General features: G+C 37.8%; 1 protein-coding gene across 2 annotated transcripts in view; it reads left to right on the forward strand.

Annotated features, from left to right (window-relative positions):
* GFPT1 (glutamine--fructose-6-phosphate transaminase 1) overlaps positions 1-17977 on the forward strand; it is a 75935-nt gene that overhangs the window by 36868 nt on the left and 21090 nt on the right. For both annotated transcript variants that reach the window (XM_029231753.1, XM_029231752.1), the window contains 7 exons: positions 4249-4307; positions 5611-5745; positions 7145-7206; positions 8480-8559; positions 11753-11858; positions 13622-13785; positions 14701-14796. In XM_029231753.1, coding sequence (XP_029087586.1) covers positions 4249-4307; positions 5611-5745; positions 7145-7206; positions 8480-8559; positions 11753-11858; positions 13622-13785; positions 14701-14796 — 702 coding nt within the window. The remainder of the gene's footprint in view (positions 1-4248; positions 4308-5610; positions 5746-7144; positions 7207-8479; positions 8560-11752; positions 11859-13621; positions 13786-14700; positions 14797-17977) is intronic.

Consider the following 17977-nt stretch of genomic DNA (forward strand, 5'->3'; position numbering starts at 1 on the left):
CCCCCCCCCAGACCAAAAGGAGTAGTAGAAAGCCTGTCTTTCACGATCCTGGGACACAGAGTCTTCACTCAGTGATAGTGGCGGGAGCAGCAGCAGCGGCAGCAGCAGCAATAGCCAGGGCCGGGGGGCCAGAAAGTGGCTTAAACCACCTCGTCGCCGGGCCCAGCGCCAGCACCCCCAGCCCGTGCCAGGCAGTCTGCATTTGTGCCGAGGCCCTGGCTTGCACCTCAGCCAGATCCTGAAGGAGGCCCACTTTCATGGCCGACAGCACCAAGGACGGCCTCCCACGTGATGCGCTGGCAGCTTCTTGCCTTCTGTGAAGGGACGGTGCCGTGCAGATTTGATATTTCAACTTAACAGTGCTGTAAAAAGCTGCACAAAAAAATGCCTGTTGGCTTTTCAGTCGATATTTGAAATAACAGGTTAACAGGCAGTTGTTTACTTCTGGTTTTGCTGCACTATTGTGATTAAAAAGGGGTTTTGAAGCTATTTTTTTTATAGGATTCTTTTGAGGGTGGGTATCAGATCTGCATCAAGGTAACCGTAGGAGGAAATCTCATCTGCATGTTGAATCCATAGTTTGTCCGATTCAGACTGATTTCTAGATCTGTCAATTAGAAATTCTACTTCATGTAAAAAGGCCTTTTAAAAATGCAGAATCTTCAATTTTTAAAATTCAATAAACTAGAGAAGAGTATCTAGTTTCCATGAAAAAAACCAAAGTTTTTTTCCAAAAGATAGAATGCTTGATTCAGTTTTGCCCTGAAATTAATTGCCATCCCACCTCTTAGTATGTAGATGTCCTGTTGAAAGTACTCCCTCCTTTGTGCCAGGAGAGCAATCAGATCCAAGTTACACTGTGTAAGTAAGCATCCTCCCTGATAACTGTCTTCTCTCTTTGTTATATATTTGTATTTCCAGAGAGGTCTTTCAGACTCTTGGATACTCAGATAACTTGTTACCATTACTCCTCCAAAGCCTACATCTCAGACTCAGAAAACATTGCTCAGTTATGACAGTCAAGAAACATGTGATGACTTTTTGTCTTACAAACTTTTCCAGCAGTAGCTTCTGTGATCTCATTGATAACTCCACCTCGTAGTGTCGAGAATTAAGGAGCAGGTGAAGGCCGACAAAGTGTAGGCTCTCTGAACCGATGTCTGAAGTCGCAAGTATTTTGAAACTGTTGGAGAAGGGTTTACTTTATGCTTAAAGTAACCCCCAACAGTAACTAGGGTGCCACATTCCACCACTGAAACTGGAAAGACTGGTATGGCTTAGAAATACATCAGCAGAGGCACCTCTAGAAGAAACAGCACAGTAGTATTTATTTAGAGATGGATTGTTCCCGTGTTATTTAGTCATGCTAGAGAGCCACCCACGTTTGAATAACGAAGGCGTAGATGTGTCTTCTGCTGCAGTGACAAGCTGTGTGAACACGGAGCCAGGATGCATCAGGTCATCTTCTTGGGAGAGTGCGAGGAGGGACAACCTGCCATTCTACGTGGAGGAAAGTGCCTCAGAGTCTACTGCCTGCTCTCACCCTCCACTTCACTGGGAGTCCGCACAGCGCACACAGCAGATCTGAGGAGAATGGATAGCTCTAGAAGGAACTTTCCTCTTTGTCAAGATTAGAAAAGGACACAGGGGACAGAGTGAGATTTTCTTGTGTGACAGAACTAAAATTTGAAGATGAGGCCTATAGGAAGAGGGCAAACATATGTACCTCCTTTCCATGGTTTGTTCCTCTAAATGGGTAGAGTTGAAAGGTCAGTTACTTGAAGTAGAAATGTAGAGTTGTGAGGGAAGGCTTCAGCATAGGCCCATGCTTACGGAGGGGATGGTTTGTCCAAGAATTTTTTTTGTTTTATTACCATCTCTGAAGTTCTAAAACCAGATGTTTGATGAGGATTTTGGATCATAATAGGTTTGATGGCAGGGAATATGGGAAGGATACATTGCTAATATTTTATCCAACAAAAAGGCAAACAGCAACTAAATGCTGTAAGAAGACAAGCTCTCAGGCACACATGTACACAACACAATTCAGAAATACCCAGGAGGACTCCTGCAGGCTTAATGGAAACAAAACGTGTATTACCAAGAACATGTAAAACTCAGGAAAGCATGTGTCCTTTTATTTCCCACCCAGCTGAAAGAAATGAAAGATGAAACCATCATTGAAACAAAACAGTTTTTTTTCCAAATAAGTACAGTTATAGTGCTGGGCTAGCAATTAACTCTTTTACCCTGTTAAACACAAGAATAATCTCCATCCCATCCTGCATATTTTCTACAGCCTTGGCAACTTGAGATACATTTCTGTTATGAGGCTACTTGGTAGTAAATGGTCATCTTTTAAAACTTCTGTTATCTCAAGCTAGTGACACCATGTACTTCTATATTGCACTGCCAAAAAAAAAAAAAAAAAAGACTAAACCAGGTCTTAGAAGTGCTCATTGCACCTAGGCCTTTTCAGTGAGCAGAGTTAGGAAATATATATACCTCTGTGTATGTGCATGTATAAATTTAAAGACAAAACACAACGTAATTTTACACTAACACTTTCAATTCAAATCCAGGGCTGTAAGGTTTTTACTTAACCTCATTGATTTATGTATTTCTTTTCAGTCACACTTAAAAACTTAGTTCTTAACACCAGCAACATACTTATTTGATCTATCAGATGCTACGCGTACAATGGAATCATAATGTCAACACTACCATAACAGTATGTTGACTGTTTTTTGTTTATTTTTTTTTGTCCTTAGGGTATATCTCTCTAGGGATGTATAATCAAATTACTATGTTTTGGAGTCACTTGGAATAATCCCTCTGTATGTAATTGCTCTACTAGCTGGGTATAGCATTATGTTAATATGTTTTACTTTGAGTTTTAGGAATTGATTTTCTTTAAAAAATAATTTTTATTTAAAACTATTTAAAATATTTGCATAGTTCTGAGGTCATACCTATAAAAAAGGCATACTAAAATAAGTCTAGCTTCTATCTTATTTCCTCTTCCTTATTCCGTCTCTTCCTGTATATAAACATTTAACAAAATTTTTGAGTTATATGTATGTATGTGTGTATATATATCCCTTTGAGGTAAGATTTTGTAGTTTAATTCAGTAGCTACCTTTTTAGGTTTTTCATGCTTCACATAATTATTGGATTAGAATGTTAACTACTCAAACTTTTAATACTGACAAGGTCTTTATAAAAGATTTCTGAAAAACTATATGTTATATTTTGAGAATTTGGCTTTAATTTTAGGCTTTATATCAGCTATTTATGATTCTCTGTGTTCTAGCATTAAAATTTTAAGATTTATTTTTGTAGTATCATTTTGTGGTATCTTTTCTTAGAAATCTAGTGAAGTGTTTAACATTTGGTTTGTAATGAACGTGTTCAGTTCAAGCTCACTTAATGCCAGATCTTTATATTAAAAAACATTTTGATAATTTGATATAAAATTGAATTTAGTGGTAATTTCTCTCCTGATTTACATGAACTTTAAATAAGAAATCCACATTAGTTGCCTTTACTTTACATACACTCAGTGGCTACTACAAATAATATTGTCAACTCCTGATTGCACATTCTTAGTTTTTGAAAGTTATTTAATCAAAAAAAAGGTGAAAATTATCCCACTGTCATCTGTGTTTGATCTTGAAATGCTTCTTTAACTTTAGTTTATCTGACATTCTGGGAGTTTTCTGGGCCTCAGATAAGTAAACTATAGAACTGAGTAACTGTCCGTTTTTTCTCAATTCTTTAACTTTGGTTTTAAACTCATTTAGTGTAAATTGGATGAAGCCTTTCTCTTTAAACTTAGGAATGTTTTATGCATAAGAATGAATGAACAAAGAAGTGAGAATAATAGTTATTTAGTTCAACCCTTTCATTTTGCAAATGAGGAAAGTGGCCCAAGGAACCTGCTTCTTTTACATAGTGGCACTGGACTGGTAGTTTAGCCACAACTGAAGTTGATGTCTCTAGACTCCAGTTTATTATATTAACCCACTAGACCCACCTCTTAGCACTGTGTGCTTCTACATGTGAACTGTGCTGCTGATCTACCTGAGGGTAATCTGATGATGAAAAGTGGATAATACTTGATTACAGCTGAAAGTATAGCATGTAACAAATTTTTTGACTTGAGAAAAATCTCTTAATAGTAATGGCAATTTATAGTGTTTATTAGACCTATAATTTTTTGGTCATCAATACTTTTCTCTCTTTTAGAATTTATTGTTATTCACAATGGAATCATCACCAACTACAAAGACTTGAAAAAGTTTTTGGTAAGTAAAGTGACCTAAAAAGACTACCAGTCTTTGAAGAATACTTCTAATGAGAGCATTGAGGTTGTTTGTTGGGATGTGCAGTAAATCCTATCTCGATGTGATCAAATAATTCCTAAGACAGTTACAAGGATATGGTGGTTTATTGGACTTTTTTTTCTCGACAGTAGAACTTTTTTGTTTCTTATATGAAAAGAAAATAATTATTTGGCTTGATTGTAAGTGACCCAAAAGCTGAAATAAAATTGGAATTTGGGGGGACGTCTTTGCATTGTGAGAGACTGTGTCATTTTTAAAAGATTCTAGGGTGTTAGAAGACTCAAGACAGATTGAATGAAGGCTCCATGCCCTAAATAGCTGTGTAGTATATAGTAATGGTAATGATGGTGACTTCATGAGTGACTTCTCAGAGCTGTCCAGTTCAGCATTCTGCAGTGATGGAAACTTTCTGTACATGTACTGTCCCAATATGGTAGCCACTGTCCACATGTGGCTGTTGAGGTAGGATGAATGAGGAACTAAATTTGAAATTTTATTTCACTTTAAATTTAAATAGCCACCTATAGCTAATGGCCATTGTATTGGACAGCGAAATATCATCATTAAAGAAGGAATCATGGGCTTCCCTGGTGGCACAGTGGTTAAGAGTCCGCCTGCCAATGCAGGGGACACGGGTTCGAACCCTGGTCCGGGAAGATCCCACATGCTGCAGAGCAAGTAAGGCTGTGCTCCACAACTACTGAGCCTGTGCTCTAGAGCCTGCGAGCCACAACTACTGAGCCCGTGTGCCACAACTACTGAAGCCCATGTGCCTAGAGCCCGTGCTCCACAACAAGAGAAGCCACTACAATGAGAAGCCCGTGCACCACAACAAAGGGTAGCCCCCACTCGACCCAACTAAAGAAAGCCTGCGCAGCAACAACGAAGACCCAGCACAACCAAAAATAAATAAATAAATAAATTTATAAAAAAAAAAAGAAGGAATCATTATATTTATAATGGAATTAGTGGTTTGTGAATGTTATATATTTCATTATATTTTAATTATTTTAAAATGTATTTAATTCATATATGACATATATAGATTTATATAATTATAAGTATGTTTGATCACCTCACTATTTTGGATTCACCGTAATTAGATGGTGACCTTAAGTTTAAAGAGTGGGTATTCAGGGTGTGGTGGTCAAAAAGAGACTAGAAGTTGGGTAATGAGATTTTTGAGGAAGAATTGTGTAGAAAAGATTTAGATATTATGAATATTTCCTTGAATGGGTCAAAATTTTTTCCTTTCTAATTACAGGAAAGCAAAGGCTATGACTTTGAATCTGAAACAGACACAGAGACAATTGCCAAGCTTGTTAAGTACATGTATGACAATCGGGAAAGTCAAGATACAAGTTTTACTACCCTGGTGGAGAGAGTCATCCAACAATTGGTATTAAACCACACTTTTAAAGATGATTATTGCCGACATTAATCACAATAAACGCTTAAAAATAACTTTGATAAGTAGGAATTATGCTTATTTCTTAAGTATTTTTTGCTTTTATTTCCCATGTATATAACTATTCAACTTGAATAATTTTGAGAGACTGTTGTTTTAATGATTTTACTTCTTTCACTGTAATTTAGTATCATGGGAACTAAAAATAATCCAAAAGCAGTTTGTCCAAAAACTATGCATACATACACATAAACCCATACACACCACACACAAACGTGTACACAGTACACACAGTTGGGGATTCATCACCTTCTTGCTTCCTGCTCATTCAAGTGTTCTTCTAGTCAGTAACTTAGCGAAGGGTAGCTTCGGTGAAATACACACTCTTTATTCTGGGATAATGGCTGCATGTCTCAGCCAGTACAGTCAACTCATTTTTCCTTATGGGGACTTTTCCTTGGCCCTGTACCTCTACAGAAAATTATTTCCCAACCCGAGAGAAAAGTGGTATTGTTTTTGATCTCATCCCAGTTGTCCTAATTAAAGATTAAAGATATCAAAGATACACAAAGGTCCAAATACTTAGTGATTTCCACCCCCGCCCCAATCCTACTCATAACTCTGGCTTTCCCATTTAAAAGCCCTTTACTTCTCTGTGAAGGTCCAACCCTTACCTGCCATCTCCACCCACATCTTATGATGTCTGCAGCTAAAGGAGTCAGGAAGGTAGAGAAGATGGAGAGCTGTTCCTTCTCTTACTCAAGGCAGCGTACTGTGCCTTCCCAGCCTTTTCTTGTTTCTACTCGCATAACCCAGTTTTTCTGTTCCTTCCTTCTCCTACCTTATGTTCCTCCTTTATTCACTCTTGATTTCCTTAGGCCCTGTCCCTGAGGAGTTTGGGTTGAGGGGGCGGTATGGTGTGCATGTTAATAACTGTGATTGTGTATATTTATGTCTCCAATATCAAGGACAAAAAGAATGGAAGTTAACAGTGGTATAAAATTACTGGGCCAGAGAATGGGTTTTGGATATGGAGCTTGGGATCTTTTCTGATTCTGCCCTTCCCTTGCTAATGCATAGTATGGGAGATATGATGTTCCTGTTGAGAAGTATTGGTAGCGTGTACAAAGGTGTCTTTTAAAATGGTCTGTTTCGGAGCTATTATCTACTGAGCCTATTTCAAGAGTGGGCTTGGTTAAAAAGTGGATCTTGGATACATCAAAGCTCAGAGTAAGTGTCTACCTAAAATTCAGACTCATTTATAAACTAGTGCAAAAGAGTAGCTGTGTGAACAAAACATTTCTGTGCTGAAGCCAGTATATTTTAGGCATTTCACATTTGGTAATTGATTATAATATATAATGCTAATGCATTTTTTTCCCCTCTATAGGAAGGTGCTTTTGCACTTGTATTTAAAAGTGTTCATTTTCCTGGCCAAGCAGTAGGCACAAGGTATATATAAATTTTATAATGACTAATAATTATATGTATTTTGAAACTTTAGAATTATAAGCTTATTCCCTGTACACTATGAATGGCCCTTCACCATAATGGCTCTGTCCTTTTTTAGAGATACTTGTGTGAGTCATCCCTTGGTATCCATGGGGGATTGGTTCCAGGAGCTCCCGTGAATACCAAAATCCATGGATGTGCAAGTCCCCTATATAAAATGGTGTAGTGTTTGCGTATAACCTAGATACATACTCCTGTACGCTTTAAATCATCTCTAGATTACTTACATACCCTAATGTAATGTAAATGTTATACACATAGTTGTAAATACAATGCAAATGGTAGTGTGTAAATAGTTGCCAGTGTGTGGCAAATTCAAGTTTTGCTTTTTGGAACTTTCTGGAATTTTTTTTCCCCGAATATTTTCAATCTGCAGTTGGTTGAATCTGCAGATGTGGAACCCATGCATATGGGAGGTCGACTGTATTTATTTTCATATGCCCTTCTTGTCTGTTGTTTTACCACTGTTCCATGTAACAGAATCCCTTAACAAAGCAAAAACATTTTGGCATTTATAATCGGCCTTTTGTTTGTAGTGGGGCACCATTGTTACTTTGTGAATTTGGATGTTGAATATTTTGTAAAATATCCATATTTTTCAGAACTCTGTATTCTAGACAGAGTCCTAGATAATTGTACCATTACTACTTTTGCTGGGATATTCAAGCCTAATCATGAAGTCCTTTTTAGAACAGTGTGGAACCCTAAGAGTTGGTAAGAGAGAGCTGTCTTTAAAATGAAGTCAAGGGGACTAATGTTCATATATTGTTCACACATCAAAAGAAAGGTTCCATTTTACATTAAAAAGGAGAAAACTTTCTAATGCATCATTATAGAACAGGGGTCTGCAAACTTTTTCTGTAACAGGCCAGATAGTAAATATTTTAGGCTTTCTGGGCTATGTTGCCTCCGTGGCAACCACTTAGTTAGTTTTGCTGTCGTAGTGTGAAAGCAGTTGTAGAAAATGTGTAGAAGAAAGGGCATGGCTGTGTTCCAGTAAAAATAGACAAACCTGGCCTGTGGGTCATAGTTGGCTGACCTCTGAATATTTTTTAAAAACTCTGTTTATGTCGTTCTTTTGTTATATCTGAAGTCGAACTTGGAGGGAGAGTTTAAACATTATTTGCAGAGCGTTCCCTCATCATTTAAATTTTGTATCATTAGGGCATTACTTATAAAAATGGCTTAATTCTGTTTAATTTTGTACTAACAGACGAGGTAGCCCTTTGTTGATTGGTGTACGAAGTGAACATAAACTATCTACTGATCACATTCCAATCCTCTACAGAACAGGTAAAAACTATTCCTACATCATGCCATGGGAAAAATGTATAAATTGAGTGCAGTAGTTACAAAGAATTGTTTTCCTAAAATTGATTAAATGCCCCTTTGGTCAGATCCACTCATATATATAGTTCTGTCTAGACATGAAAAGAATTTGTTTTTGTGATTTCTCTGACAAGTAGAATTTTTTTCTGTTGTATATCCTTAGCTAGGACTCAGATTGGATCAAAATTCACATGGTGGGGATCACAGGGAGAAAGAGGTGGGAAATGCACTCTGCATGATGGGGAGGGATCTTATCCTCTTTTGTTCATTCTTTACTAATTCTTTGTTCTTGGAGTGAATGAATGTGCTGGGCCTCTAAAAATATGCTTATTTTATGGGGAAACATATTTTGACATTATTTTTCTAATTTGTGGGAGTGTATTTTGTCTGTCTGCTTTTGGCATTTAGAAAACTGCTTTTAATAATTTGTTTCTTTAAGATCTCTGAGATTTCAGGAAATAGTTGAAATTTTAAAGTTTTTTCCTTTGTTTTAAATTAAAACCATGTAGGATACGTTATTATAAATAAGATGCTGAGATTAGGAAAAGAGCATTGTGTTTGCGTGCTAGGCTATTGTAGGTTGACCTCTGTGGTAGTTATTTGAATAATTTAGCCTAATTTTTAACTGAAATATGTTTAAATGGATTTTGTTTTATGCATGACATTTTACGTTTATATTTTTACATTTGATACCTGATGGGCTTTGTTTGAATTTGGAGTTTTTTTAAAATTTACATTTGAAGTTTATCTTTTTAGCTGTACAAACTGGATCATTTTATTGATATAATTAGACAGAAAATGGTGTGTTATTTTTGTTTACCTTTTTACTAAAAGCTCTCTCTGTAAAACACACAGGGAATGGTAAATTCAGGAAATTGAAACCCATATTATTAATGCATAATTCTTGGTTTCTTGAAAAAGATGTAGCAAAGTACTCTAAACCTATTCATCTTTAGATAGTAGCTGCTCTCACTGTTTTACCTAGAGCAGAAAGTTATTTCCTTAAATAACCTTCAGTCCTGAGATGTTAGAACTTATTTTCCTCCTCCCCTCCCTCTCTTTGCAGAGAAAAAACTAGCCTACCAGTATAAATTTTGGATCCAGAGTTCCAGATTTCTGTTAATAATTCTGCTTGTGTATATATTACTTATGTGATATATTACCTTGTACAATGTCTTAGGCTGCTTTTAGAAGCAATGGAAAAACATTGGCTAAGGTCTTAAGAAGTTGGAAGAAAAATTTATCGTGAGGCATCTTTTTGAGATCAGGGGTTGTGTTTTGGTCACGCTGATTTCTCTAGCTCCTAGTAGGTAGATAATGTATGGCTCAGCAGAGTTTAGTTTAAAAAGTACAGCCTCTTATTGAAGAGGCTGTATAAAGGGGAAAACACTGGACTGGCTTTCAAGCATTTGCTATTTTCTCCAGGTATAACTACTGACCAAATAAAGCAGGATGATAATAATCGTTTCCACTTAAGTGAAATCAGAGGAGATAAACAATAGATAGGGAGACATTTTACAGATTGTAACAGTCATATAGATGTCAAGTGGTAATATTTTTTTCATTTAAATAGGCAGTGATACCTTGAATTCTTCTGAATATTGTATTTAAATATACCCTGTTACTTGAAGAAGGAAATAACCAATATTTGTAGAAAGAATATGGTGAAACTCAACTCCAGTAGGACATTTTATAACCAAAGCTAGTTGTGTTTAAAAATTTTTAAATGTAGGTGTTGGCCTATCCTTTTGCCTGTTTTTTAATTCACCTTTTTACATACAGTAAAGTTCACTCTTTTTGATGTACAATTTCATGAGTTCTGTCAAGCGCATAAAGTTGTATAATCACCTCCACAATCAAGATAAAGAACAATTTATCCCCTAAAAAGTTCCCTCAGCTGACCCTCTGTAGTCAACCCTTGTCCCCATACCCAGCCCCTGGCAAACACTGATCTGTTTTATCTTTTCATAGTGTTATCTTCTCTGGGATGTCATCTTATACTTGTTTTTCAAAGTGTGGTATCTTTTCTGCTATTGAATTTGGATGGAAAGAGCTATTTTACTTTCATGCCTAAAACACACCAAATAATCATGGATTGTGGAGAACTTTGAATGTATGTTACTAAGAATAATTACTCTCAAGTTTTTATAGACATGCATTTTAGAGGATGGACACAATATGAGTTTTTACAAGTATATTTATGGTATCCTCTGGCCATTGTATCCATTGGTTACAAGGTCCACTATGTCCTGATCTCAGAGAAAGGTGCTTTTTTGTCTCTGTGACATTTATATAGCCTTCAGTTAATAGTATTTTCTGTATTTGGCAAATTCGTCATACTTCATTATGCCTTCTAGTTTTGACTTCAGTTGTGAATAAGCAGAGGGGGAAAAAGTTCTTCATCAACAGCTTGACAAATTAAGTAGAAATGCCAGAATTCTAAAGTGCTAGAATTAAAAGATATTATCATTGCAAAAGGACTATACTTTATCCTGACATGAAAGTAATGTAAGAAAATCCAATTTTAAGAAAGGAGAGGTTCTGGGTTTATAGTTCCAGTCCTTAGCAGTAGCTGCCATGTATGATATACCATGGTTAGAGACTTATAAGTATCTTTGTTTTGTTTTTAGATCAGAATTAGTGTAGCCTGAACTTTGCCTTGTTATGCTGACTTACTGTTAAAATCTAGAGAAGTTTTGTTAGGAGATAATAAAAATATGCTACTAGGCTTCATTTTATTTTTCACTGTACAGTTTTGATATTTTTAATGTAACTTTAATGATAAGTTTAAGTATACACACTTATATGTATTAATTTCATTAAGTTTTGTATGAAGTTAAAATTAGGCTATACATACATTAAAAAGGACTTAGTGACATTATTTGCCTTTTACTTGGAAAAGAAATATTACATTAAAGAACATATAACACAGCACTGTATCTGCCACGCTGTCTTTAATAGTTGCTCTTTCACTCTATGCCCGTTGTTCTTGTTGGCTTATTGCATGGAAGTAGGGTGATCTACCTGGCATTGAAAAGTTGCTGGAATTATTTTGCATTGCTATGGTTTTTTGTTGATTTTGTAGAAAATTATGTATATTTATATATCAGCCATGGTTTTCTACATGTGTGCTGATTCTGTTAACTCTATAATATAGGCAAAGATAAGAAAGGAAGCTGTAATCTCTCTCGTGTGGACAGCACAACTTGCCTTTTCCCCGTTGAAGAAAAAGCAGTGGAGTATTACTTTGCTTCTGATGCAAGGTGAGCTTCCTTGGTTGATTCAGAGAGAATTCTTAGTAAAACTGCTCATGCTACAAGAAACCAAGAAGTCACTTTGTATATATCTAGTCATGCTGTAGAGGAGAACTTTGTTAATTAAGGATGTGAAGGTGACCTTTTTGGAGATGGTGCTCTAGAACGTTTTTGCTCTCAATTCAAAGTATGTAGGTCAGTGTACAAAGGAGCTAAGTCCTTGAGACTTGTTCCGGTGTATTTACTCTGAGGTCGTGTTTTTTTTTTTTTCCTCTTCTTTTAAGAGCCTTAACCCAGGTTTTATAGGAAGGAGAGATTTTAGATTGGAGAGTAGAATGGCTTAGGAGCATACCAATTATAGTATAATTGCTAACCTATATTGTAGTTTTAATCCAACGTGGACATATCTTTTTAATTCAGAAGTAATTGGCAGCAAAATCACTTTTATATAGGAAATAGTATTAGACTAGGACATTTTGAGAGAAAATGCAGTGGGGATGCTTAGAGGCATTATAAATGAAATTCGAATAGTAATGAGGATAAAATGGAATCCCTCAAATCGCCAACAGCTATTTGAATCATTCATTGTGCCTGAAAGTAAGGGGATCTAAAAATGAATGATCATGCAGTTCACGACTGCAGGGGATGTATTATCTCAGTGAGAAAACAAGCTTCACTGTTTTCTAAATTTTACAGGTGTGTAGGGTACGTAGTCGGTGCTGAGATGTGTCATTGCTGTCATTAGGTAGGTTTGTTACAGAGTTGACAGTTTTGGCTTAAATAATCTGGAAGTTGCAGAAGTGTCTTGGCCTCTTTTCATTCACACATGTGTTCATATTGAACACTCCAGCAAAGCCATGTGCTCGGCTCAGGAGATAATGGCGGGTAAGAATAAAAATGTTAACTTGTCCTTAAGGAGCTCTTCCTTAATGGGAGAGACAAATTTTAGTCAGTGGTCACCAAGTATAGAATTCCAGCTGTGATATGAACTACAGAATGCTTATAACAGGGTGACTTAACCCTCCTATGGGTGCATTTCTTTAAGGGAATGGTGCTTGAACTGAGAGTTAAGGAGATATTAGGAGTTAATTAGGTAAGGAGGTGGAGGGAAGAACAGTCATTCTCTGCAGATGGATCAGCCTGTGAGATCTTGGGCTGGGTGTGAGTGTGGCTGGAATAGGGAGAGGAAGTTTGGTGGGAGACAAGGCCAGAGAAAGAGGTAGGGGTCATGGTAAAGGCATTTTGCTGTTTTCCTAAGAGCTAAAGGGAAGCTGTTGAGCGGTGTGTTGGTGAGGGAGAAATCTTGATTAGGGTTGTCTTTTGATGTCCATTTTGGCAGAAAAGGAGAGTGGATGAGGGAGGTTAGAGGGAATGTGGGTGGAAGTTGGGAGGTTCCTGCAGTAGTTCAGCCAAGGGCTGATGGTAGCTTGAACTGGTTTGTGGTGGTGGACACAGAGAGAAGCTTTGGGAAATATTTAGGAGTTATGATTGGAGGACTGGTGATAGGTAGGATGAGGAGGAAATAAGCATGCTTTCTCATCCGATCTCATCAAATTGGTTGCCACACAGAGTTCCTTTTCTTCATTGTCTGCAGTGACCACCCCCCTCCTTCATTTCCCTGTAGGGAATGGCATTGATAACCAGAAACTTATCAGAGATATTGCAGGTTGATAGACTTTGTATTTAAACTTGGTCCTTTTGTCCTAATGATAGTTGTGTTTATAATAATCATCCTAGATTATTGATTGTACTGTCTCCTTGAACATTTTTAGTGCTGTCATAGAACACACCAATCGTGTCATCTTTCTCGAGGATGATGATGTCGCTGCAGTGGTGGATGGCCGTCTTTCTATCCATCGAATTAAACGGACTGCGGGAGATCACCCTGGACGAGCTGTGCAGACCCTCCAGATGGAACTCCAGCAGATCATGAAGGGTGAACCTTTCTATCCTGTTACACCTTGGTGTCCTCGATGGAAAGGATATTTTCTCCTTCCTGACCTGGTGTAGGAATCTGATAATACAGATTAGTGAAGGGATAACCCCAGAAAGGGGGATGATTCTTTGGAGAAATTATCTGCTGTTTTGACAATACTTCTTCAAACGAATTCATGGTTTCTTGTTTCTAACATGAAAAAAGAAATCAGTTATTTAAGTGGTACTTGATGTTTTAAGATACTTTATAAACATAGTTTACGTTCTATTCTTTGTTCCTCTCTTATTCTCTCTGTGCTTCAGTTTTCTCATATATGAAATGGGGATAATAGGATTTACCTCATTAAGGTTGTTTTGGGGATTAAGCCCTTACAACAGTGTCTGACATGCTTAGTGAGCTCTATATAATGTTTGCTACTATTAACTATTGTGATTATGGTGATTGTGGTTTTTATTGTCCTTTCTGATGGGGTTGTGGTGAAAAACAAGCTAACGTTTATTGCATAATGGCTATATGTCAAGTCTTTTCTATATTAATCCACACTACCACGCTATGAAATAGCTGCTAGAACAGATCATTTTACAGATTAAGGAATTTCCCAGAGCTGCTTAGCTATTAAAAGATAGAATCATGATTTAAACCTAGATCTGACTCTAAAACTTAAGCTTGTCCCACTCCCCTGTTTTTCTGTAATTGCATATTTTAGGTATGAAGTTAATAAAAGTATTTTTTCTCCTTGTTCATTTTTCTTCCCATTGGGTAAAATGTCATATATGAATATTGTTCTCTACTGCATGACCTTTCGTTTCATTTACTAAGATTATATTAAAGGAGATAGACTTTTAGTTGAATACAAATTTCTTATCCTTTGGCTTGTTAATTTTTGTTTTAATGATACAATTTATATTACTTTAGGCAACTTCAGTTCATTTATGCAGAAGGAAATTTTTGAGCAGCCAGAGTCAGTTGTGAACACAATGAGAGGAAGAGTCAACTTTGATGACTATACTGGTAATTACATGTGAATTATGTTATTATTTCAAAGTCTCTCATGGGGGTTGACGTTGACAGCCTTATAGGGTTCATTGTCCTTTGTAGAATAACTATGGCTGCCAGCCATCAGTGGAGCCCAGTCCTCTTTTAAAAGTCCTTCCGTGTGTGATTCCACTGATATGAGGTGTATCTAGGTTAGTCAGATTTGTAGAGACAGCAGGTAGATTAGTGGTCACCAGGGGCTGGGGAGAGGGGGAAATGGGGAGTTAGTGTTTAACGGGTATAGAGCTTCAGTTTGGGACGATGCCAAAGTTCTGAGATGGGTGATGGTCATGATTGCACAACAATGTGAATGTGCTTAATACCACTGAATTGTACACTTACAAATAGTTAAAACGGTAAATTTTATGTTATGTATATTTTACCACCGTAAAAAATAAGGGAATAATAATAATGGTTGCCAGGAGCTGAAGGGACAGGGGAGTGGAGAGTGACTGCTAATGGATACGGGTGTTTTGGAGGTGATGAAAGTCTAAAGTTAGATAGTGGTAATGGTTGCACAACTCTGAAATACTAAACACCACAATCATACACTTTCAAAGGGTGAATTTTATGGTAAGTGACATACTTCTAAAATGGTTATGAAAAATATAAAAAATGCCTAGGAAGTCACATTTGAAAATTGTTGTCAGTTATGGGACTATTAAGGTGATTTTCCTGGAGAAAAAAAAAAGTCCTTCAGTGTACCATTAAGAACATTTAACTTCTTTTCAGTACAAAAATCTTTTATTGGGCACCTACTATGTACCAGGGACTGTTCTGAACACTGTGGATTCTCAGAAGAATGGGACCTGGTTCCCTTGTTGGGAAGCTTGCTGTATCTGTTCAGCCTAGGTTTTCTCTCTCAGTTTATAAACGAGTGAAGTGTGAACTTCCCAGAGGTTTTCCAGGTGTTTGCCTAATACCTTATGGGATAACCTAACCTGTACCTTCCTGCCTGTTTAAGGTGGGGTGACAGTGCAGCTCTGGTCTTACTTCTGGAAGTTCTCTCTAGACCTTGTGTCGCAGGAGTTTCTGCACCTTGCTGGGATGAGCTTGAGATTGACTTTCTGTGGTCATAGGATATCCATAAACTATCGCTAAATCACATTTTTGGAACATTCTTCATGACCAGTTTAATAAACAGTTTAACAAACAAGCTTTGGGCTAAGCTTCTCAGTGTTAGGAATCAGTTTTGGAGAAATTATATCTGGTATGCAACAATCTTTTCCTGAATTTGTGTGTTATACATATAATATTAAGTGCCTTCTCTTTTATGTCACGTCCTGCTAACTGATAGAGAATGATTCTCTGAGTAAATGTGGTTTTTGTATACTTTTCTTTTCTGGAGGCATCAGACTCTTTCTCAGCAGGAGAGATTTGTTGAAGGCTGAATTATAAGTTGAACATCTGGTGAACATGGTGTGTGGAGCACCATGTTGAACGTATCAGGGACTGTAGGAAAGTTATCTCTGCTGCGGTCTCCTCCTTGATGTTCTTGGAAGGGGGATGAATACATAATTAGCTATTTAAAGAAAGGTAAAATATGATAAATGACATTAGAAACACAGTTTAATGTTGAAATGTTTAAAGTTTAGTGTTGAATTTAGAGGAAGTAGAGAATGAATCTGTTTGTGGACAGGGGGCCAGGGAAGGCTCCATGAAGTAGGCAGGTGGTGCTTCAAAGGATTTGGAAGGTTTGAATAGGTAAAGATGAGATGGGAGCATTGCAGTTGGGTAGAATGCATTTGCTAAGAGGAGATAGTAGAAAACCATCAGAAATTTGTTTGTGAAATAATACGTATTCCAGTTTGCCTGCCACATCTAGTACTTGAAGAGGAATAGAGAGCAGTAAGTCTAGGGAAGAAGGTGAGAGGAACTGCCCAGGAGGGCCGTGAATGCATTCTGTTGAGTGTGAAGGGTACCTCCCTTTGTAGAAATTGCAGAGCTTTTAGGAGACTTAGGAGCCAGGGGTGATCGGAGCTTTACTGAAGTGACCTGGGTACCAGTCTCCAATGTGCATTGGAGGAGCGAGAGGCTGAGATGCAGTCGGCAGTAAGGATGTCCCATCTGGGGTAAAGCAATGGGGAATGGGAGGGCAGCGGGGGCCAGGAGAGAAACAGGAGCACTCCAGAGCAGGACCTGTTATCTGCTGGTGTGGGAGAGGGGGTTGTGGAAGGTGGTTGAACTGGAAGAACGGGGAGAGTAGCAGTAAATACTGTTATGGTATGGAATGGAAATAAGATTAGGAAAAAGTTTTGTTTTATAAGGGAAAAGAAGGAGATAAACTTTGAAAAGTCATGATTTTAAAAAGCACTTTTATCTATGGTATGTGTTCCTCATAAAAGTTCTATAATATAAACAGGATAGCCGTTATCTTTTTTTGTTGTTAAGATAAGGAATTTGAGGCTCTGTCAGTTTGCGGTCTGGCCAAAGGTCACACTGCCAGTCATTTATGGAGCCAGACTAGCCTCCAGTGTTCAGTGGTGTTCACGCTCCATCCCACCCCTTTCCTCCAGACACTCCTGCTGTAGTAGTGGTCTCCCTTACTAGAAGTAGGAGCCTCTCCAAAGCATCAATTCAGACCATGGGCGACTCCTTCCAGAACTATCCCAAACGCTCCTCAGCCATCAGGGAATTTGCTAAGACTAATTTTAGGGAAACGCTTGTGACCAGCTAATCTCACTGTCTAACCTCCCTGTCCTTCTTGGTTATCATCTGGAATACAAGTCTCTCTGATAGTCTGTCTACTTTATACTTAGTCATCTCCAAACTGATTTGCCTTTGCATGACTCCCTACCCAGCCTCTTAATGTTGTTTCCTTTTCCCTCAAGTCTTTTCAATACCTGCCGAGGTCTGAGGCAGAGGTACACGAAAAGGAACAGCAAGAATGCCAGTCTGGCTGGGGTGGCCTGGGTGAGAGAAGTGCTAGGAGATTAGGTCAGAGTGAAGCAGGAGGCAGGGCTTGTGGCCGCTTGAAGGCCATGTAAGGAGTTTGGACTTCATTCCAAAGTTACTTGGGAAGCCAGTGAAGCTTTTCGTTGTTTTATTTTCTACTTAACTAGTTTCTTTTTTTTTTTTTGCGGTACGCGGGCCTCTCGCTGCTGTGGCCTCTCCCGCTGCGGAGCACAGGCTCCGGACGCACAGGCTCAGCGGCCAT

This window comes from Monodon monoceros, unplaced genomic scaffold (genome assembly GCF_005190385.1).
Source record: "Monodon monoceros isolate NGI ecotype Baffin Bay Population unplaced genomic scaffold, NGI_Narwhal_1 Super_Scaffold_19, whole genome shotgun sequence".
Classification (NCBI taxonomy): domain Eukaryota; kingdom Metazoa; phylum Chordata; class Mammalia; order Artiodactyla; family Monodontidae; genus Monodon; species Monodon monoceros.